Raw genomic sequence first — 23514 nt, forward strand, 5'->3', positions numbered from 1 at the left:
ATCAAAATGTTCAAAAAATCAGAATAGAATGGTGCTTGGATGTAAAAATCTACCCAAAAAAGGCCTTTTTTTTCTCTAAAAATGGGCTAGTCATCCAGGAATTCAGGGATGTGAGTTCAAATCCCATGATGCCAGCTAATACCGTTTCAATTCAATTCAGAATGTTTTAACTATCTGGAAATGAAGGCTAGCCATTAGTATTGCTGACACTGAAACCATCATTCATTGTTGAAAAATCTGTTTGGTTCATGAATATCCCTTATGAAAGTAAATGTGCTGCTGTTACCTGGTCTCTCCTATGTGTGACTCCAGACCCATAACATTGTGTTTAACTCCTGACTGCTCTCTGAAATAGCTAGGCAAGCTTGTTTCAAGGAAAACTAGGTAGAGATAACAAACACAGACCTGAACAGTGACACACATAGCCCATCAAAGGATTTTTAAAAATCTGATTAGTCACGGGGTAATTTTGGCTTTCAGTAGCTGATGCTGGTTTGTGTTCCAGTAGAACTGTGGATTGATTGGACTGATTACAATTAAGTGGGTGATTTGCTCTGCCAAGTTACGACCCATGCTGTGAGCAGAAGATAAAAATCACAGCAATTGCTGTATGTCATACAATGTGAGCTCAATAAAGAAGTATACCGAACTAAACACCTAGTTGTTCTTAATTTAGAGGAAATGATCATCAAAACTGCTTGTTAGTTGAAATACAGTTTGCACATTGATACGTCCCTTGCTGGTAGAGTGCAGTGTTGCTCTAGTCTGACTATTCCATGGGTCACACCATAAGGCAGATTTTGCTGTTATCGATATTACTAATTAAAAACTTTACCTGTAACTGGTTGTGAGCATTAAAGTCTATCAACCGAGTGCCATAATAAACGTAAACATTGGCTTATTATCAAAATGAAGGGTTTAGATCAGAATGGTGCTAGAAAAGCACAGCAGGTCAGGTCGCATCCGAGGAGCAGGAACATCGACGTTTTGGGCAAAAGCCCTTCATCAAAGCCCTTTGTCAAAATGAAGCCTACTCAATACTGACACAATAATTGATTACCATACACAGTCAGTAAAACAGAAGTATAAACGTTTCTCATCTAAATATTCCCAAAACACACCCATTCAATTATCAGAAAAAGTAGGAGATAAAATCAATTTTTCTGCAAAGATTGTCTTTCTGATCAAAAGTGGAACCACTTTAGTCGATTGTTTAGTCTTGAGGAGAGAAGGAAAAAGCATAGAATTTTCTGGAGACTCTTGTTCAGATAAGCATATGCATGTGGTTAGCTCACTTCTCTTGCCTGATTGTCTCTGAAGGATTTGTAGATACAAGTTGTTTTGGAAATACAATTTTGAGATGCTCTGGCAATCATTCTTTGAAGAATGAGCTGAGTCGGAGGAAAGCCACCTAAGAACAAACTGCGTAGCTGATCTTTCACATCTCTGAAAAAAAATCATCCATTGTTAGCTCAAGGTCAAATAGATCTGTTAGATTTTGCCCTGAGCTGATGTGGAAGATTTTCTTTCCAGAAATGGGAGAGATCAGCTGGGTAGCTTAACAGGCTTTTCTCTAACTCAGCGAGTTCTTAGCAGGCTTCCTTCCAAATGAACCAGATGAAACCTGTCACTGTTCAAAAACAGCCCCAGAAGCAGTCACAGCAAAGCAAGAAGTCATCACCAGTCATGTGATTTCCAGGCAATTTTGTTCGAAATAAAATCCCCAACATCCACAGTGAACTTCCAGGGATGCCTTTTAAAGAAGCCACTCCTGGTGTAACCACAACATCGAATAAATTATGCAATCCTTTAAGACCTGAATCCTTCAAATCATATCAAATACTGATCATCTTCATAACAATGTACAACTACAGGCACTGAAATGACAGATGAAAACATGGAGAGGATCTGAGAATGGTGATTGATGACATGGGAGCAGAACACTGCCATGCTGCAAACAAGAAAATCCTAATCCCCACGCTTTTCAGCATTAAATTGAATTTGCCTTTTGTCATCCCAATTTTACCAAGTGAAATTTGTTGTAATGGGGTCTGGTTTAAATCTGCCAGAGAGACAGTTGTATGTCACGCAGAAGAAATAATTATCCCACTAGGTCACCTTTAGCATTAAAAGAAAATGCACAGATCACATCAGGAGAAACATGGCTGACATTTATGGGGCTGTAACTCACCTGTGATTGGTTGAGCACTCTGCAGTTTGAATAATGAAGGCAATTTGAATGCAGCCTACGTTGTATTAATTGTAGCACATCTGCAGATTTCTATGCAGTATTTTTTTGATTAGTCTATCAGCACTGCAGTTACACAATTGTGCATGGTGTCACTGAACGCTGATGAATTGAAGCCATTGCCATTACAAATATTGCCATCTCTAACATTTTTCATTTATTGCATATGACAGAATTCTCCAGTGTTTTCTTCTGTTGATCTACCTCTGCATCAGTTTGCATAATGAGGGAAAAATTCAAGCAACCAACTGGGTTTGCATGAATAAATTGGACCTGACTGTAACTGTTTGTATTGATCTTTGAAAAGGGACGTGAGTCCTTCTGAAATGAATACTTGCCTGTGGAGACATTCTTCAAGAAAGAGTTGTGTTAGATTTTGACCCACCTGATATGGCTTCAAACGTAGGAGGGAAATGCAGACTTGCAGCATTATGATGGTTTATACGTATATGTGTGTAAAAAGATTTTTCAATTTATAACAGACGTGGGATTTGGTATATAGCCACAATTGCAACACACATCCATATGAAGTGGGGTAGGGTAGAAGAGTCACTGTTCCTCCAGACACTAGTACTAATCAATCAAGATGTGAATTAAAATCCTCCATAGCAGCTCGGGAAATTTAAATTCAATCAATAAACAAATCTGGAATAAAATACTCCTCCCAGTAACTTGGACCATGAAACTATGAGATTGTTGTTCAAAACTCATTTGTTTCACTGATAGCCTTTCAGGAGAGAAATCAATTATCCCTGCTCAATCTGGCATCTATGTGACTCAAGCCCATTTAAGACCATAAGACATAGGAGCGGAAGTGAGGCCATTCAGCCCATTGAGTCCACTCCACTATTCAATCATGGCTGATGGGCATTTCAACTCCACTGACCCGCATTCTCCCCATAGCCCTTAATTTCTTGTGACATCAAGAATTTATCAATTTCTGCCTTGAAGACATTTAGCATCCCAGCCTCCACTGCACTCTGCGGCAATGAATTCCACAGGCCCACCACTCTCTGGCTGAAGAAATGTCTCCGCATTTCTGTTCTGAATTTACCCCCTCCAATTCTAAGGCTGTGTCCACGGGTCCTAGTCTCCTTGCCTAGCGAAGACAATTTCCTAGCGTCCACCCTCTTTAGAGTCATAAGCATGGAAACAGACCCTTCAGTCCAACCATGTTCCCAAACTAAACTAGGCCCACCTGCCTGCTTTGACCCACATCCTTCCAAATCTTTCCTCTTCATGAACTTGTCCAAATGTCTTTTAAACATTGTAACTGTACCCACATCCACCACTTTCTCTGCCAGCTAATTCCACACACAAACCAGTCTGAGTAAAAAGGTTGCCCCTCGTGTCCTTCTTAAATCTTTCTCCTCTCAACTTAAAAACATGCCCCCTAGTTTTGAACTCTCCCACCTGAGGGAAAAGACAATTGACAGTCACCTTATCTAAATCAATGTATTTAACTCCTAATTACTCCATGAAATCGTCTGACAATCCATTCAGTTGTACAAAGCCATTATACAAATCAGTCGGATCAACAGGCACCAACCTTGGGGCCAGACATGGGAGTACGTGCAGTCGAGTCATTCCTGCAAAGCCCTCTTCACCAATATCTGGTCCCCCGTGCTCAAACTGGGAGAGCTCTCCCACAGGCCAGTGAAGCAGTAGCTTGCTGTAGTCACACTCATAGGATTCAACCATTGGATTCCCCCCTCCTCATTCCTGGGTCTGTCCTGTCCCACCCGGAGGAACCAAGTACAAGAACCAAAAGGGAATCCATTCCTTCCACATCCAGCTGCTGAGAGGTTTCCTCTTTTTCTGGCAGTCGATTTTAGTTGTCATAACAAACTATAAATGATTACTGGGTGACGTGGATCAGCCACTAAAGACATGGCTTTTGTTTCTGGTGCATAGGTGGCAGCACCCAAGAAGCAGACACTAATACAGAGGAACCTCAATTATCCAAAGGACATGGGCAGGGAATACTTCATTGGGTGAATCAAATGCCAGATAACATAGTTTCGCCAAGCATCGGGACATTGAACCCTTGCCAGACAATCTGAAATTCAGATAATCAAATGCCAGATAGTCGAGGTTCCTCTGTAAACCCCAAGTTCTCACCCATACTAGTCGGCTTCTCTATCTTCAGATTCCTACAAAGGAACAGAATGTTATCACTCTGTTTGCTGTCTCCAGTTTCTGTTGTACAAAAATTTAAAGTGAGAAACAAAACAGAAATTACGGGAAAATCTCAGCAGGTCTGACAGCATTTTGGGTCCAGTGACCCTTCTTTAGAACGGATGGTAGCTTGGAAAATGTTTTTATATGTAAAAGATAGGGCGGGAGAGGGGGTGAGTTCTAAACAATAGGTAGAAATAGAAAGAGAAGAACAGTTGGACAGACAAAGGAGTGGATAACAGTCGGCCTAGAAAAATGATTTGGAGATGCCGGTGTTGGACTGGGGTGTACAAAGTTAAAAATCACACAACACCAGGAGAGAGTCCAACAGGTTTAATTGGAAGCACACTAGCTTTCGGAGCGACGCTCCTTCATCAGGTGATTGTGGAGGACATAATTGTAAGACACGGAATTTATAGCAAAAGTTTACAGTGTGATGTAACTGAAATTATACATTGAAAAATACCTTAATTGTTTGTTAAGTCTCTCATCTGGTCGATTGACCGTGTTCATTTCACTTCTTTCATCTGTAAATCGCAAAACTTTTTAAGTAAAAGTAACATTCTCAGATTAACTTTAACAATTGGTATGAATGAATGGCTGCTAATGGGAACTGTGTAGTGGGTAGTGTGTAATAGCAGACCATGTGATAACAACCCCCTGGTGTGTGGGGCTTGGAGTGAGGACATGGGAGAAGGTGTCTCAAGCCCTGAAATTGTTAAACTCAATATTGAACCCAGAAGGCTGTACAGCTGCCAGGCAGAAAATGAAGTACTGTTCTTCCACCTTGTGCTGAGCTTTGCTAAAGCACTCTGAGCTTTGCTACTTCTCACTAGTAGTTTAAAGGCGAGATTATACAGTCCAGCTCTCTCATCAGAAGGAGACACCTGGTGGCAGTTTAACCTGTGGGTCACCACGGCTCCGGTGAGGGGGTGAGTTTGAGAAGTTTCACAGTGACCACAGCCAGTATGGGAGTTGAACTGAAACTGTAAGCATTACTCTGCATTCAGCCAAGAACTCAGTCAGTTCATTCAAATTAAACTGTGCAGCTCAACAGACAAATTAGAAAATTCCATTTGTTTTTTTTCAATTTAACCTGCAACTGGATTTCCAGGAAATTGGGTTACCAAAACAGTTTGAGTATATTAAATGAAATTGTACTGTTCAATTCCATGAGATCTAATGATTACTTCAAAAAACAGAAGCAGAATCAGTTTGAACTTTGTTGGATTGTTCCGTATTAGGGGATATTGACTCCAGAACAAAACTGCAAGATTCAACTTGGGCTGATGGTCATTAAATACGAAAGGAAATATTATTAAACTTCTTGCAGACAGTTGCTAAAGGAGACCAGAAGACAATTTTCAGTCAGTTTTAAGTTTATTCACAAAATGCAACACAAATTTAAGATCCTAACTACAAGGCGCCTCCACTGTCATAATTATCTCTTTATATGTGCATAAGTAATTAGCTAATGAGTTTTCTGCCATCTGTATACACTTAACCTTAATTTATACAATCAACAAGTATGACTACAAAATCCCTCATATTAAATTAAAATATATTTTTTAAAATCCAGTTAATCTGCATTCTTTGGCAGGTGTAACTGTTTCTTTTTCTTTTCATTACTTATTTAAGTGTTGGGTTTTGAATTGGATTTATTATTCATGTCTAAAGTCTCATATATGATAGCTGTCTCTAAACTGCACATGAGAAGGCCATAAGCCCATAAGACATAGGAGCAGAAATTAGGCCATTCAGCCCATCATGTCTGCACCACCATTCAATCGTGGCTGATAAGTTTCTCAACCTCATTCTCCTGCTTTCTCCTTGATCCCCTTTTTCAATCAAGAACCTATCTATCTCCATCTTAAAATACTCAATGACCTGGCCTCCACAGTCTCTGTGGCAGTGAATTCCATAGATTCATCACTCTCTGGCTGAAAAAGTTTCTCCTTATCTCCATTTTAAAAGGTCTTCCCTTTACTCCAAAGCTGTGGTCTCATGTCCTCATCTCTTCTACCAATGAAAACATCTTCCCAACTTCCACTCTGTTCAGGCCAATCAGTGTTCTGTAAGTTTCCATTAGATTTGCCCCCTCATCCTTCTAAACTCCATCAAGTGTAGAGTCATAGAGATGTACAGACCTTTCAGTCCAACTCATCCATGCCAACCAGATATCCTAACCTAATCTATTCCCATTTGCCAACAACCCTCTAAACCCTTCCTATTCATATACACATCCAAAAGCTTTTTAAATGTTGTAATTATACCATCCTCCACCACTTCCTCTGGCAGCTCATTCCATACACGTACCACCGACTGCATGAAAATGTTGCCCCTTCTAAATTCTTCCCCTTTCACCCTAAACCTATGCTATCTAGTTCTGGACTCTCCCACCCTAGGGAGAAGAACTAGTCTATTTACCCTACCTCTGCCCCTCATGATTTTATAAACCTCTATAAGATCACCCCTCAGCCTCTGACACTCCAGGGAATACACCCCAGCCTATTCAGCCTCTTGCTACAGCTCAAACTCTCCAACCCTGGAAACATCCTTATGAATCTTTTCTGAACTCTTTCAAGTTTCACAACATACTTCTGATAGTTCTCAAATGTTCCTCATATGTTATATGTGAAGGTGCTGCTGTACTAGTACTGTCATTGAAATAATAAAGCAAAATAGTATTCGAATGCTCTGGGTGGTGGTGGTTGGGGTGGGGGGTGTCAAATGTTTGAAACATACCACAACAGAGGGTGAAATTTGAATTCAATGAAATCTGGATCCAATGGTACCATGTAACCATCATTGACTGAAGTTAAAACCCACATGGTTCACAAAAGCCCTTTAGGAAAGGGAATTTGCCATCCTAATGAGTTCATTTCAAACATGGATAAGGAAATCTCTTGATTGCCACTTACTGATTGGCCCTTGCTGATAACTCAGTGCTCTTCCATATCGAATATCACTTGGAAGAAGTATTGCAGATGGTAAGGTCACAAAATCTACTCTGGGTGTGTGATTTCAATCCCCAACAAGATGGTCTTGGTAGCACCACTGCTGACAAAGCTGGTTGAGTCCCTAATGATATAACTGCTAAACGGAGTCAGCGGCAGGGGATGAGGGAATCAACAAAAGAAAAATCTGCTTGACATCATCTTCACCAACCTAACTGTCCCCAATACATTTGTCTGTAAAATTAATGCGAGGAGTGACCATGACAGAGATTTTGTGGAGACTAAGTCCCATCTTCACCTTGATGATAATACCACGCAAAAACATGGAAGTTACCACCTTGCTAAATGGAACAGAGTTTGAACAGAAAGAGCAATTCAAAGCTGGGCATTCAAGAGGTGCTGTGAGAGATCAACTGCAACAGCAGAATTATGTTCAACCACAATCTATAACCTAATAGCTTGGCATTGTGTCACTACTATCAATCCTGATTCAGTTAAGAAAGCAGGCATGCTGGGAGCAGCACAAATAAGGTGTCAACTGGGTGCAGCTACAGCACAGGATACTTTCACACTGAACAGAGGAAACAGCATGTATCTTTCCTATATGCAGCATCAAGAACTCAGCACAACATTGAATATAATATCCCTGATCTTGAGCTCTTTGATACTGAAGTGTATGATTCTGTGTGCTTCATTAACTGCTCTTTCAGGCTGTCCTGCCACATTCAGTGACTTATGCATGTGTCTGTCTTTTGCTGCTCCCCTTTTAGAGTTGTGTCCTCGTTTTCATATTGTCTCTCTGTGCTCTTTCTACCAAAATGAATTGATTCACAATTGAAAATGTTGAAATAGTGCCCTATAAACCAAGCTGTAAGACATTATTATATTTCAAAAAGGGTGAGGGTTCTATGACTGACCCCTTGGAGATCCCAAAAATTCATGAACAATAAAAACAAAATACGCTTGGATGAAAACTCTGTTAACCATTACTTTCTGTTTCCCAGCAGTCAAACAATTTTGTATCAGTATTGTTACTGTGTCTTTTATTCCATGAGCTTTAACCAGTCAGGGGTTGACATTACTCACCACAGCAGCAGTGATTATAAAACTATCCATGTCTGATATATTTCAATGTACCACAAAATTCGCATTGACACAACATCCTAGCATTGCCATTGTCATGACAAAGGACATTACATGCATGTCCAATCTTTCAAAACAAATGGAATATATAACACTGGCAAATGCTTAATATATCATGATTATGTTTCCAGTATTAACACTGTAATTTCATGTCAGAGGAGTTTCATATAAACTCTCGCCTGCTTGATATTTCAGGGAATTCAGAAGAAATTAAGGAATTCGCCTTGATAAGAATATGTTGTGGGTTTGCATACTGCAGTCTTCCTCCCACTCCTCACCTCCAGGATCCCTGCAGCACATTCACCCGTGAACATTATCCTCCTTTTACTTTCCTAGTGTTTGTTAATCATGTGTGTACTTTAATATCCTGCTCTGTCATTGCGCTTCCTTTGGATAATGTTTGTTCTGAAGATTCAAAAACATCAACCTTGCCTCATCGTTCAATAATTATCTTTGGTTCTTGAACCTCCTGGAAACCTTTCAACTTTGGTGAGAGCTGATCTGAAATTCCTTTTAAAAATCCCACAGGAAGTCCACTCCAAGTGATATGACCAATAATTGACGATGGATCTCACACAAGTGATATGACCAATAATTGACGATGGATCTCACACAAGTGATATGACCAATAATTGACGATGGATCTCACACAAGTGATATGACCAATAATTGACGATGGATCTCACACAAGTCTTCATTCGACTAAACAAACACATATGAGAAATCAGATTCTAATCAAAAATACTTCCAATTATTTCTTCTCTTCGTTTTGCTTCCTGGTGTCTAAAACATGAGGAGGAGATGAGACACTAATAACAGGCTCGCTTCCAAGGCCTCATTAAGGGCTAGCTGTCCACTAGCTATGACACATCAGTTGGCTTCGATCTGCAGTGTTGAAAGCCTCCAACTCCCGTTGGTGCAATTGTGCTAATTAGTTATACCTGACTGCACTGGACTGTGTCAATGCCTTGCATTTCTTGAGCTATTTTAGAATGTGGATTATGAGAATTAACCCTTTAATTTCAGAATCTCTTGAAATGTTCTGACCAATTGGGCAAGCAGTACCAATTCCTGGAAGGCTTTACAAGAACGTTCACACACTGAAAAAGTTTTGATTATAACTTCAAGCATTTTGATTATAAAATATGCAGTTGTGTGTGGCAGCGTCCAGATTCTGCACGTCAGTTAATCTTGTAACACAAGTAATTGTGGAGTTATTTTGCTATTTAGTTGTCTTCCTGGCAGGTATGGTTTTCTGACATGCCATCCTTTTCTGTACCCCGCTTTACAGAGAACCTGTTAAGATCTGTTAATGATACGATCAATGCTGTTTTCACTGTCAGTAACAATCCAAAATCATAGTGCAATAAAAGTAGTGTGTAGTCAGCAGTGTTGATTGAGACTACCATTTCTGCATTGTCCATCCAGACAATGGGAACCAGAATCTAAGTGTTAGTTAATGTTTTAGTTTTTGTGACAATTTGATAAGCTTTTTGCTGATGTTAAAATATTTCGACTATTTGTAAAGTTATTTGTACCGTCAGAAACTAGTTAAATAAGACCTGTAATACTGGATAGCCACAGGCAACACTGCTTTCACACACAAAATAATTTTAGTGGTGGAATAGTTACTCTGAATGTCAAAGTGACAATTGCAAGTGCAGACTGACCCACCTTAGAGTCATAGACTTAAACAGCACGGAAACATGGCGAAACCCTTCCTATTCATGTACACATCCAAATACCTTTTCCTTCCATACGCATGCCACCTTCTGTGTGAAAAAGTAGCCCCTGAGGTCCTTTTAAATATTTCTCCTCTCACCTTAAACCTATTCCCTCCAGTTTTGGACACCCCACACCCTGCGAAAAAGACCTTGTCTATTTACCCTTTTCATGCCAGTTTTGATTTTAAGAACCTCTATAAGGTCACCTCTCTGCCTTCGATGTTTCAAGGAAAATAGCACCAGCCTATTCAGCCTCTCCCTATAGTTCAAACCCTCCAACAATGACAACATCCTTGTAAATCTTTTCTGAACCCTTCCAAGTTTAGCAACATCTTTACTCCAGCATGGAGACCAGAAGTAAATGCAGTATTCTAAATCTGGCCTCACCAATGTCTTGTACAGCTACAACATGACCTCCCAACTCTATACTCATTGCACAGACCAATGAAGGCAAGTGTGCCAGACGCTGCCTTCACCACCCTATCTACCTGCAAATCCACTTCATGCCAATTAACATTTTTTAAAAAATGGTGACCCATTCTCTGCACCGCCTCAGCCACTTCCTCTCATGGACCAATCTTGGCTCCTCATGTCATTCAGACCAAGGCAGTGGGTGTAGTGATTATAATAAGGTCAGCTGGCTGGACCTCACAGAATATGAGATCCCTGATTGTTATTGTTCACCTGGTACAGTCAGGGAGCCCTGGCTGACAGAGATACTGTCACTTTGTTGCCTGACTCTGAAGAGACAGTACTAAAGTCAAGGACTGTTCATCTGTAAACAAAGGGTGACTTAGTGATAGGATACGGGCCTCTATGGAGTTACCTGGGCGGGGGGGTCAAGGGAGAAAGTAGCTGCTCAGTACGAAGGAATAGCCAAGGTTGCCTCAGAAGCAAGTATATTCAGAAGCAGTGTGTAAAATCACAATGGAATTATATCAACAATGCCATATTTGTGACAGGCAGCTGCTGTTCTTGGGTGTTGACATTGTATTGCAGCTCTGTTTTCGTGTGTGCACAGAAGTTGCTCCACCTAGTGGTGACATTCACCATAAACGCAGCCTTGTCATAAAAGATGCTTCTCACAATACAGCTAATTGTACCTCACCAGTGTATTTACATTGCAAACACCATTCAAAGCAACAAGTTATAGGCTTTTTCTTTTGGCAAACTATGTGGAATTCTAGTACGAGCACATTTCAGTTTAACATCAAGGTTTTTGTCAGCAATTTAAGTGATATCTTGACTTAACAGAGAATTCAAATCAACAAAACATGGGTTATGAAATAGACTACTGCTTCACACTACCACCAAGTCCAATTCCAATGTCAGTGTCTTTTCATGGGTAACATGCTGAGGTTGTGGTCAGAGAGATTGCTGAATGTCAAGCCATCATCGATATTAGGGACATTGCCAAGGTAACAGTTGTCTTAACCCTTCACTTAGAATTGTGTATGGTCAAATAAGGTAAAAATAATGACTGCAGATTCTGGATTAGTGGTGCTGGAAGAACACAGCAGTTCAGGCAGCATCCAAGTAGCTTCGAAATCGACGTTTCGGGCAAAAGCCCTTCATCAGGAATTCCTGATGAAGGGCTTTTGCCCGAAACGTCGATTTCGAAGCTACTTGGATGCTGCCTGAACTGCTATGGTCAAATAAGTCAGGTACAGAGTGCTTTTTTTCATCATGATCTGAATGCATGTTTTTGTTCCTGGGCGTTAAATTTGAAATATTTCATAGGTTAACTGTGCAGTTCCACCACAGTCGGCACTGAGCTTCTGGGTTGCAAAGATATTTACATGAGCCTCATTCAGAAAGAACTTTGTGTCCCACATCACAGCATCCCACATCCATGATTCATGGATTTTCATTGAAATCTTGAGGTCTATATTATTGTGAACAAAAATGCTCCTGGCTCAACCATGAATGTGTCTATCATCACTTTGAGCTCATAGCAAATGTCGTGCAATCATGGTTCAATTTGAAGTGTGGTCCCAATTTGCTTTGTCCACATTCGTTTTATTATGGCCTGGATTTTAAACTCCAGAGCCAGTGGTTTTGAACATGGGGTGGTGTATGTAAATCTAACAGGTGTCATGCTTCGTACCTATCCGCCCACTCCTGACTATCTGAAACATTGCAGGAGGTTGAGCAGATATGATATGCCCTGCCCCACTGACTGTGGTCCTGTTGAGAACCTAAGTGGCCAAATATTAAGAGCTTTATCCCACCATAACTGGTATATATTACCCAGAACGGGGACAGCCCTATACATGCAGGAAGCCAGGCAGGAGTAGTGGTGGAGAGTGCCTTAGCCCTAGCGAAAGCCTTCTCATGTTGAATCCCCTTGAACCCGATTCCTCACCATCCCATGCACACCCCACCTCACCTCATCCCCATTTGTGCCCTTGAAGTGACCTTCAGCTCTGGACGTACCTATCAGTCTGGGTTCCGCAGCACTGCAGACTGCCTGCAGTCTCAGCAATGTCTCCCAATGATACTACCGGGACAACAGAGCTGCATTGACTATCAGCTTTCGAAGGCATGAACTCTCCCAGAGAAAGGGGCAGAAATTTGCCCTTAAAGTAACTAATGTTACTCCCAGTTTTAAATTGATGCTGAGCAGGTTGTGGGATTTTGGGATTCCCGTACCCCTACCTTCTAGTTCCCGCTGTGGGTTAAAACCCAGCCTCATATAGTTTGCAAGGCTAAATGCTTACATTTCTAAAACTTTTGCTCATAACTGATAAACTGATATTAGGAGTCAGTTTAATGTTTCTTCTTTGCACTGCCTCCATTGATTTGAATGTCTCCCAGACCAGAACCAAATAGAGTACTGAAGGAACATTTTGACCTCTACATATTATTTGCTTTGTGAATTGTTTCTTTGCAGTGATTGAAATAATCAAATCTAGATCTCATTCAGCTTCACCTTCAGCTATTTCAAACTTATTCACGAAGTACTAATGCAGCGCCTGTTTTTCCCACGCGCATCATTTTACCATTATCCATATTAAATTTGCACCTCAATTATTAATTCAAGCATAGAATATCTGATACGCCAACTTTATTCAACTCTATTTTATATACAAGTTACATAATTGCTATTCTTTCATTTCAGTTTTATTTAAAGCCATTTTAATACAACATCGAACATAGAAGAATACAGCACAGTACAGGCCCCTTGGCCCTCGATGTTGCGCCGATCCAAGCCCCCCTAACCTACACTAGCCCACTATCCTCCATATGCCTATCCAATGCCCGTTTAAATGCCCATAAAGAGGGAGAGTCCACCACTGCTACTGGCAGGGCATTCCATGAACTCACAACCCGCTGAGTAAAGAATCTACCCCTAACATCTGTCCGATACCTACCACCCTTAATTTAAAGCTATGCCCCCTCGTAATAGCTGACTCCATACGTGGAAAAAGGTTCTCACTGTCAACCCTATCTAAACCCCTAATCATCTTGTACACCTCTATCAAGTCACCCCTAAACCTTCTTTTCTCCAATAAAAACAGCCCCAAGTGCCTCAGCCTTTCCTCATACGATCTTCCTACTATACCAGGCAACATCCTGGTAAACCTCCTCTGCACCCGTTCCAGTGCCTCCACATCCTTCCTATAGTATGGTGACCAAAACTGCACACAATACTCCAGATGCAGCTGCACCAGAGTCTTATACAACTGTAACATGACCTCAGGACTCTAGAACTCTATTCCTCTACCAATAAAAGCCAGTACGCCATATGCCTTCTTCACTGCACTATTTACCTGGGTGGCAACTTTCAGAGATCTGTGTACATGGACACCAAGATCCCTCTGCTCATCCACACTACTAAGTATCTGACCATTAGCCCAGTACCCCATCTTTTTGTTACTCTTACCAAAGTGAATCACCTCACACTTAGCTACATTGAACTCCATTTGCCACCTTTCTGCCCAGCTCTGCAGCTTATCTATATCCCGCTGTAACCTGACACATCCTTCCTCACTGTCAACAACTCCACCGACTTTCGTATCATCTGCAAACTTGCTCACCCAACCTTCTAGCCCCTCCTCCAGGTCATTTATAAAAATGACAAACAGCAATGGTCCCAGAACAGATCCTTGTGGAACACCGCTCGTAACTGCACTCCAAGATGAACTTTTACCATCAACTACTACCCTCTGTCTTCTTCCAGCCAGCCAATTCCTAATCCAAACCTCCAACTCACCCTCAATGCCATACCTCCGTACTTTTTGCAGTAGCCTACCATGGGGAACCTTATCAAATGCCTTACTAAAATCCATATACATCACATCTACCGCTTTCCCCTCATCCTCCACCTTCGTCACCTTCTCGAAGAATTCAATAAGGTTTGTGAGGCACGACCTGCCCTTCACAAAACCATGCTGACTATCCCTGATCACATTATTCCTATCCAGATGTTCATAAATCCTATCCCTTACAATTCTCTCTAAGACTTTGCCCACCACAGAAGTGAGACTCACCGGCCTATAGCTACTAGGGTTATCCCTACTCCCCTTCTTGAACAAGGGAACCACATTTGCTATCCTCCAGTCTTCTGGCACTATTCCTGTAGACAACAAAAATATTTTAATTGTGAAATATTTGAACTGATTTGAAGTCACAAGACATTCTGAATTAAATTTATTCTGTGCAACTCATGTAGACCATGGGTGTTTGAGGATGAACTGTAGCTGGTAACAGAGTGTTTTTGTTAGTCTCAGTATTCCTATGGTGAGGATGGTGAGACACATCACTGTTTAAGTCCTTACAGTCGTAAGACGATTATGAGGTTTATAAGATTGCTATGTTTTTTGACTGTAGCTTTAACTTCAGGTAGATTGAGGCAAATCATTTCACCTGTTCAGAAGGCTGCCTGAGGAGCAAGCTTGGGTGGTTTTATTAACGGAATATTGATTTTTATTGGATAGAAGAATGCAAGATATTTGTACTGGAGACAATGGTAGCAACTTGTCAGTGAACAGTGGATCAACTGTAAGTCTAAAGTTGTTGAGGATTTTGGGTTGTAAGCAATTAGACAGGTAAAAGAGAATTAGTATTTCAAGAATAGCTAAGCAGCACTTCTACCTGAATACATGACCCATTTGATTCACATTGTTATGGTCTTTAATGGGGAAGTTAGTCAGTATCCAGGGAAGGGAGAGCAAAATGATAAAGTGTTACAGAAGTGGAGAAAGGCGCTTGCACACTCACTGAAAAGAACAAATTCATGAGCAGTTAAAACAAGATTGGAATATTTATCTAGTTTGTGCTAGAGAAAGAATTTCTGGGAGAAATATCCTCACTGTGGAAAACAGTTCTAATATTTGGGGTTCCCAAGCTGAGAAAGGGAGAGAAACCAGAAAGAAACTCTCTGGAGCTTTGAACTGGTTCCAGAAGAACTTAAGGTGTATTTACAGAGCAGTGTAAAGTATATCTTTGAATGTATTTTCAGTTGTGCTAAAGTAAATGAAAAGGGATGTTTCATATTGCAGTTTAAAGTATGAGGTGTGTACAAGGATAGTGTTCAGTCAATTGTAATATTGTCTTTAGTTACATTACCCATCCTAAAATGTGAAATCTTGCTGTGTCTCATCCATTCAGCTATTAACCAATTAGGGGAGGTGATAACCTAGTGGTGTTATCACTGCTCTGCTAATCCAAAGACCCAGGTAATGTTCTGGGGACCTGAGTTCAAATCCTTCTACAGCAGATGGTGGAATTTGAATTCAATGAATATCTAGTGTTTTAAAGAGCATAATGATGACCATGAATCCATTGTTGGAAACAGCCATCTGGTTTATTAATGTCCTTTAGGGAAAGGAAACTTCCATCCTTCCTTGATCTGGCCTACATGTGACTCCAGACTCACAGCAATGTGGTTAACTCTTAACTGTCCGTGGGCAATAAGGGATGGGCAATAAATACTGGCCTAGCCAGTGACATCCTCATTCTGTGAATGAATAAAAAACCCTAAAAGTTCAATTTTATTTTTTAATAGGTATTGACCTCCACAGTGATCTTAATAATAGGAATGATTAGATATTAAGTGAGAAAAGAGAAAAAGGGGTGACACAGTGGCTCCGTGATTAGCACTGCTTCCTCACAGTGCCAGGGACCCAGGTTCAATTCTGGTCTCTGGTGACTGTCTGTGAGGAGTTTGTACATGCTCCCTGGGTGCTCTGGTTTCCTCCCACAGTCCAAAGATGTGCAGGTTAGGTGGTTTGGACATGCTAGTCATCCATAGTGTCCAGGTACATACAGAAGTGGTGGATTAGCCATGGGAAATTTGGGCAGAGGGTGGGTGCCTGAGTATGGGTGGGATGCTGTTTGGAGGATGGGTGCAGACTTGATTGGCCACAACTATGAATCAAGTTTGGCTGTGGTGCCTTCCTTTATGGGTAAATAGTCAGCCTATACTAACCATTGATGGTCCCATGATCACAGAGCAATGAGCAACTTTGGAATAACAGCCTGCCTAAAGATCAGTGATCAAAACTTTATGTGAAGGGTAAAAGTAAACTTTTCAGAGATTAAGTTATTCCACCTGAACAAAGTAGCAGTTGCTGACACTTTCTTTCTTTCGCAAATGTTGATTCTATTAAAGCTGCTCTAAACATTCTTTTAATACAGTCAGGCATAATCTAATCATCAGTCCTAAATGATTTCTCTCAGTTTAATGAGATACTATTGATCTCAGTGAACTGAAAGAAGCTGTATGGGAGTTTTTGATTGCACTTGTTTACTTGTTAAATTATTTCAACTTTAACTGACTGAATTCTCCATTTTGCCATCAATCTTTGTTAAGTAAATCTTGCACGCAAACAGTAATGGGCCAAAATTTAGAAAACATTGAAGAGAAGTCTGTAGTTAACATTTAGGTAAACATGAATTTGACCTTACCGGCACCTGATCAAAGTAAAAAGGCCTCTTTTAAATGACTGTGCTGCATTACTTTGAAAACACTTCGGGGAAGAAATCTTACACTGCACTCGCTAGAAATGGGAAACCAAGTGGGCAGGGGAACTTAATCATGTAAAAGAGCAAAAGTCAGATGTGCAATTATGGCTTTGGAACTTTAAAGGTGAGTCAAGCTTCTTGGTGACAAGTATTAGGAAAAATGTGTGTATTTGAATATTGTGATAAAGTCCCACATAGAAAGATAGAAAATAAAATTAAAGTACATGTGGTTGAGGACAATATACCAAATTGAGGATTGTCAACTGGCAGAAAGCAAAGCGTGGAAGAAATGGATCATTCTCAGGTTGGCAGACCTCTCCTGCTATAACTTGTGGGTTATAGCAGGAATATGGATATGGGATCCCAGCTGCTCATAATCTATAAAACTTATTTAGTTCTGGAACCAATTGTAATATGTTTAAATTTACAGATGGTACAAAACTTGGTGAGAACATAAGTTGTGAGGTGCATGCATTTAAGATGATTGAACAAGAGCGTGGCACATAGAATATAATAGGATGTGTGAACTTATCCTCTCTCCTGGGGTGAACAAAGTTGCAAACTACTTCTTAAATGGCAAGAGATTGGAAGATGTTGATATCCAAAGGGTTCTAGGACTTCTTGTTCATAAATCACTAAAAGCTAGTATGTAGATTCAGCAAACAACTTAAAAAGCAATTGTTATGTTAGCTTTTACCGCAATGGGACTTGAGGGCACAACCAAGGAAGTCTTGCTTTATTTGTGTAGAACATTGGTGAGTATGGTTTGTAGTTCTAGTCCCTTCATCTAAGAAAGGATAGAGTTGCTACAGAGGGAGTGCAGGAGAGGTTTACAAAAGTTATTCCAGTTGTGGGACTGTTGTTTGTGGAGAATAGGCCTGAATTAGTCATTAAACAAGTGCAAACAGAGGTTGATAGATTCCTAATTAGCAATGAAATCAATGGGTATGGAGATGACACAGGAATATAGCATTGATCTAGATAATCAGCCATGATGGAGAATGGCAGAACAGATTCAAGGTGCTGAATGGCCTCCTCCTGTTCCTGTGTTCCTGTGCATGCTCAATAAAAGGCCACCTCACCAGAATTAATTCCCCTACCCAATTATATTCTCTGTAGGCTAGTGATAGCTGCCTTCTAGGTCATGACTGCATATAAGAGGCATCTCGCAGGTAAGATATAGTACTTCCTAGACTTTTATGTGAACAGCCACAACTTTCATCTCTTTGTTGTGCATTCATCAATGCCGTACCATGTTTTGACTTTGGATGGACATTGTCTACATTGTATGGAACATGGGGAATGAGAAAGGGTGAAATGCTGGAATGTAATGGGCATAGGCCAAGGTGACTGACCAAGAATGGAAGTTTGCCCTGCCATTTTGCAAGTCAGTTTGGGGAACAGTGAGAAATTTACCAATGAGGAATATAAAAGCCTTAGAATGTATAATGCCCGATTTGAGAGCCTGAGTGCTCCTGGCTGGTGGGGAATCAATGCCTGCCTGGGTGCCCCTTAAATAGAGTGGCAGGACTTTAACTCCCATAAGGTAATGGTGCCTGCTCCCACCACAGGAACACTGAGCAGAATCAAAGCATTCCTGTAAGCTGTGGCTCAGTTAGGAACTCTTGGCTGGGATGAAATGCAGAACAGGAAGTGGTCAATTAAGATTTTCAATTTCAAAAACAATATTGGTTTATGAAAAATGGTGTTAAACCAATAGGAGTTGCTTTGCTTCATTCTGGTACAGTAAAAGTTGTCATTTAAAATGTGAAAAATCATGGTGTCATTTCTTTCAGTTAATAGCTGGGACTTTGGATTTCTTTCCATACTTAATTATCTCCCTTGAGATTATAACAGCAAGAAGCATTTACAGTGATTTCCCGCTAACTGTGTCCCTGTAGTTTAACGTGGCCAAATACTTGTGAAACTATTCTCAATCTTTGCTGGTTTATATGTTGCAACTAGCCACTGGATGACCCTGGTGAGCCTGTAGTCAGACCAAGTTCAATATCCTGATGTGAACTAACCGATCTAATCCACTATTAAAACAGACCTTTACTCAACCATGTGGAAAATCTAATGGAACCTTTTCACCCTGGTGACTTGTTCACTTTGCTTTACAATAACTTAATATTTATCAAGGACTACACTAAATTAAAATATAAGCGAAGTAATATATAATGTCTCAATTTGAATAGAACTCCTTCAATTTAATATTATCCTGATTAATAGAATCGCCAAATCAAATGCTGTTTGGCAGAACTTGCCCTTCATGTTTTCACGACTGTAAAATTGGATATATTCTCTGCTCCCAATGCTTATCCCATCTTGCTTGTTTCAAGCAAGTTCTGGTCTTGTAGGTAAGTGATGGCAAAACTTAACACACAAAAGAAAATTGCTTTTTTATAGCACTTTTCACAACCACCAGAAACTACATGTACAAATGCTCACATCCAGCACTGCTGCCCTGACCAGATCCTTGGTTTTTGTGATGTTGAGTAAGGGCTGAAGTTTCTGGCAAGTGAAATGAACTTTATTGACTGCTGTTGCTGCCACTTTAACCAACAATTATACATTCATAGCATTGGCAGAGGGAGATTCAGCCTATCCTGCCTATGCCACTTTTTTGACAGAACTATCCAATTAGACCTAATTCCCTGTCCTGTCCCTAAATCCCCACAAACGTTTCCCCTTATAGTATTTGTCTAATGTGATGAAAATTATGATTTTCTCCTGTTATTTTGTCAACTACCTTAAAAATCTTGGGATTCCTTCAGTATAGAAGTAGGCCATTTGGCCCATCAAGTCCACACTGACCATCCAAAGAGCATTCCACCCCATCTCTGTAACCTTACATTCCCCAGGGCTAGTCCATTTAACCTGCACATCTCTGGGCACTACAAGGAATTTAGCATGGGCAATCCATCTAACCTGGACATCTTCAGACTGTGGGAAGGAACCGGAGCAGGCAGAGGAATTATTTGTCTCTGGTTTGTGAATCTTCTTCCAGAACAAACCGTTTCCCCACAATTATTCTGTGGAAGCCCTTCATGATTTTAAACAAGTCTACAATGTCTCTGCTCTAAGCAGAACAATCCAAATTTATTGAGTCTCTCCAGATATCCAAGCCTTTCACCCTACTCCTATTCCAGGAAACTTACTCTGAACTTTTTTGAAGGCTTTGACATCCTTGCCAAAATGTGTGTCCAGTGCTGATTGACTCACCCCTGAAGCTGGAGTATTGCAATGTTTTATCAAGTTTAAAAACAAAGCCGGAGAAGTCACCATCTTTATATAATTTTTATAAAAATATTGCTGTGGCATGTTAGGCATGTGAAATAGAAACAAACAGTGCCAGAATACACTCAGCAGATCTGGCAGCAAAACTGGAGAGAGAAACAAACTTAATGGTTCGAGTCCAATATGATTCAGATGCTGCTGTGTTTGAACTCATTGTCCACCCCTATCAGGATGCAAAACTGACTAGTTTTCTCTCTCGCTTTCACTGGTGAGGCTCTCGGGATGTAAACCTGGGCAGAGGTGGGCCCTGGTGGAATGATACTCAGTTAGCCCGTCAAGTTTGCTCTGGCATTCAATGGCTAGTCTGATAATCCTTAGCTTCTTCGTCTGCATTTTTGCCACATTCTCATACTGATTGAAAATGCACCTCAGCTTTGAATTTGCTTAATGACTCAGTCTGGAAAGTCCTCTCCAATACATTCACTACCCTCTCAGAGAAGAAACGTCCTGCTCAAGTCGGTCTAAAATGCACCCCTTACTCTAAGATTATACCCTCTGGTCCTAGACTGTCCCATAAGAGGATATGTCTCCGCCACTATCCTATCAAGAACGCCAAGAATCTTATGTTTCTATAGGTGTCCTCTTATTTCTAGAAAATTCAGTGAGTACAAGCACAAACTGCTCAAACTTTCCTCATAAGAAAATCCCTCCATACCTGTCAACCTTCAGTGGACTGCCTTCAATCTCAGTACAAAGGAACCTCGATTATCCAAATGATATGGGCGGCACTATTTTGTTCGGATAATTGATTATTCAGATAATTGATTTTATTTTAAACAGGGGAAGCCACACTGATTTCACGTTGTGCTGTACTGGCGAATTTGTTTAAATCTATAATTTTAATGAGTCTGCCATTTAAACAAACTAATCTTTGCACTTCTGCAAATTACAGGTTAAAATGAGAAGAATTAAACCCTTACAATGAAATCCCAGCATTAAACAAGGTCCCAAACAGCTTCTACAATCACAAGAGCATTTACAGTATCAGTTTTTGGAAACTCAGTCTCTCGATAGGAAGACGGAAACCCCGCCTTGTGCATGTGTTTATGTTCTTGGGCCTTTTTTTAAATGAACAGCCTGGTAAAGTGCTGGGAAGCTTTTGCACAGGGCTGTGTAACAACCTTTACCCAAAAAATATCCAATCGCTGATGCTTGAGCTGCTCGTGTTTCTTTGTTTTTGCCAGTATTTTCACATGTTCTTCAGTCCAGGTAAATCGAATACACTACCTCTTTGATATAACATTTTTGCTGGACCTTGAAATCTTCTTTGGATAATCCCACATTCAGATAATTGAGGTTCCTCTGTATATCTTTCCTGAAATAAAGAGGCCCAAACGTTTTTAATTATGGTCTGATTTATGACATGTATAATTTTAGCAAGATATCTCTGTTTTTAATATTCTCTTCCTTTTGAAATAAAGACCAACTGAACTTGTATAATAACTTGTTGAAGTTTGTGCATGAGGACCTCCAAATCACTGTGTTGCAGCTTTCTGCAGTCTTCCTCCATTTAAGTTACATTCATTCTTTCGATTCTCCCTGCCAAAGTGCTCCCAGAGGCACTGAAGAACTTTAATCTATATTGCACTTAACTCAGGATGTTTAAAGGACCTTTACAGCCTAATTGAATACTTCTGAAGTATGGCTACTGTTTGAAGGTAGAAAGCTGTGATTTAGGGCAGGTTTTAAAGGTTAGAGTATGCATTTGTCAGAGGACTAAGATTATTGAGCAAATAAATGGATTCTATGGTACCTATTTGTCAGAAAATCCAGCTGTGAACTGTGTACAGTGACAGGGGTGATCCACAGACTTCTAACAGCCACTTTTGTATTTCCACAGGGTGGAATTATTGCTGATGCACGTTTGAAGGAACTGACGCCAACAATGCCGGTAATTTTCATCAAAGCTATTCCCGTGGACAAGCAGGATACTCGCAACTTGTACCCATGCCCAGTCTATAAAACCCGCCTTCGAGGCCCGACCTACGTCTGGACATTCAACCTGAAAACCAAGGAAAAGCCATCCAAGTGGGTGCTGGCTGGAGTTTCACTGCTTCTGCAGATCTAAGCAGGACAGTTTGTTCCTTCTTCCCAACACTGACAGCAAAGACTACTCAATAATTCACACTTGAATTTAGATCTCTCAATTTAGTATAAAGATTAATAGATTTTTTGTGAGCAATATTAATAGAAATGATTTAACAGGGTTTAACAGTTCTGTGAATACTTGGAGTAAATTTTGTACTTTAGTTGTGATTTCTCAATTTGAGTCACATACGAATATAATTTGTTACTCTCATATATGTGTAACTTAAACGCCTTTTTTTCTAAATAAAGTGCATTTTCAAATCCTCTGTTAACATGGTGATTTATATGATGCACATTTGGATCTTGTTCCCAGTTGATTTTACACTGTGAAATTAATGAGTAAATACAACACAGTATGCTGGCACTGTCTTTTGTTAAGTGTGAACATAAAGCTTCCTGGATGATATAAATCCTGGTGGTGGAACTGTTAAATGCTTTACCTTCACAACTTATGAGTTTCTGTGAAAGAAACACATATGAATATTTAATTGAGTAAGCTGCAAACCAAAAGTTTGATAATACTCAATGAATGACCAATATAAAAACTTTGGCAAAGTGCAGGAGGCTGGTAAATACATTATCAGCAGTTTCTATAATAAGCTGGCAGAAAATGCAGGGCTCCTTCATCTTGGCTATATGGCACCCTATTGAATTTCTTTGCATGATTATTACATTTTCATGCCCATCTCCAGAGACCTCTGGTTTACTCTCAGTACTGAGTAGCCTTTAGTACATGAAACATTGTTTCATCCCAGAGCCAACACAGACGGAATCAACAAACAAGATTTATATGCAGGGCATTATGGATGGGTAAACCTATGTTCTTAATTGATGTGCACAGATCTGTAGGCATGGCCAAGATCTTAAGACGAAGGATTAGAAATCCCTTGGAGTCTCTCAATGCCAG

The 23514-nt window shown here is 40.3% G+C and overlaps 1 protein-coding gene across 2 annotated transcripts in view; it reads left to right on the forward strand.

The window, feature by feature from the left end:
* dnah9 (dynein, axonemal, heavy chain 9) overlaps positions 1-22961 on the forward strand; it is a 507475-nt gene extending 484514 nt beyond the window's left edge. For both annotated transcript variants that reach the window (XM_072558306.1, XM_072558307.1), the window contains exon 69: positions 22360-22961. In XM_072558306.1, the coding sequence (XP_072414407.1) occupies positions 22360-22587 (228 nt within the window). In that variant the 3' untranslated portion in view covers positions 22588-22961. The remainder of the gene's footprint in view (positions 1-22359) is intronic.
* The last annotated feature ends 553 nt before the right edge of the window (positions 22962-23514 follow it).

This window comes from Chiloscyllium punctatum, chromosome 39 (assembly GCF_047496795.1).
Source record: "Chiloscyllium punctatum isolate Juve2018m chromosome 39, sChiPun1.3, whole genome shotgun sequence".
NCBI lineage: Eukaryota > Metazoa > Chordata > Chondrichthyes > Orectolobiformes > Hemiscylliidae > Chiloscyllium > Chiloscyllium punctatum.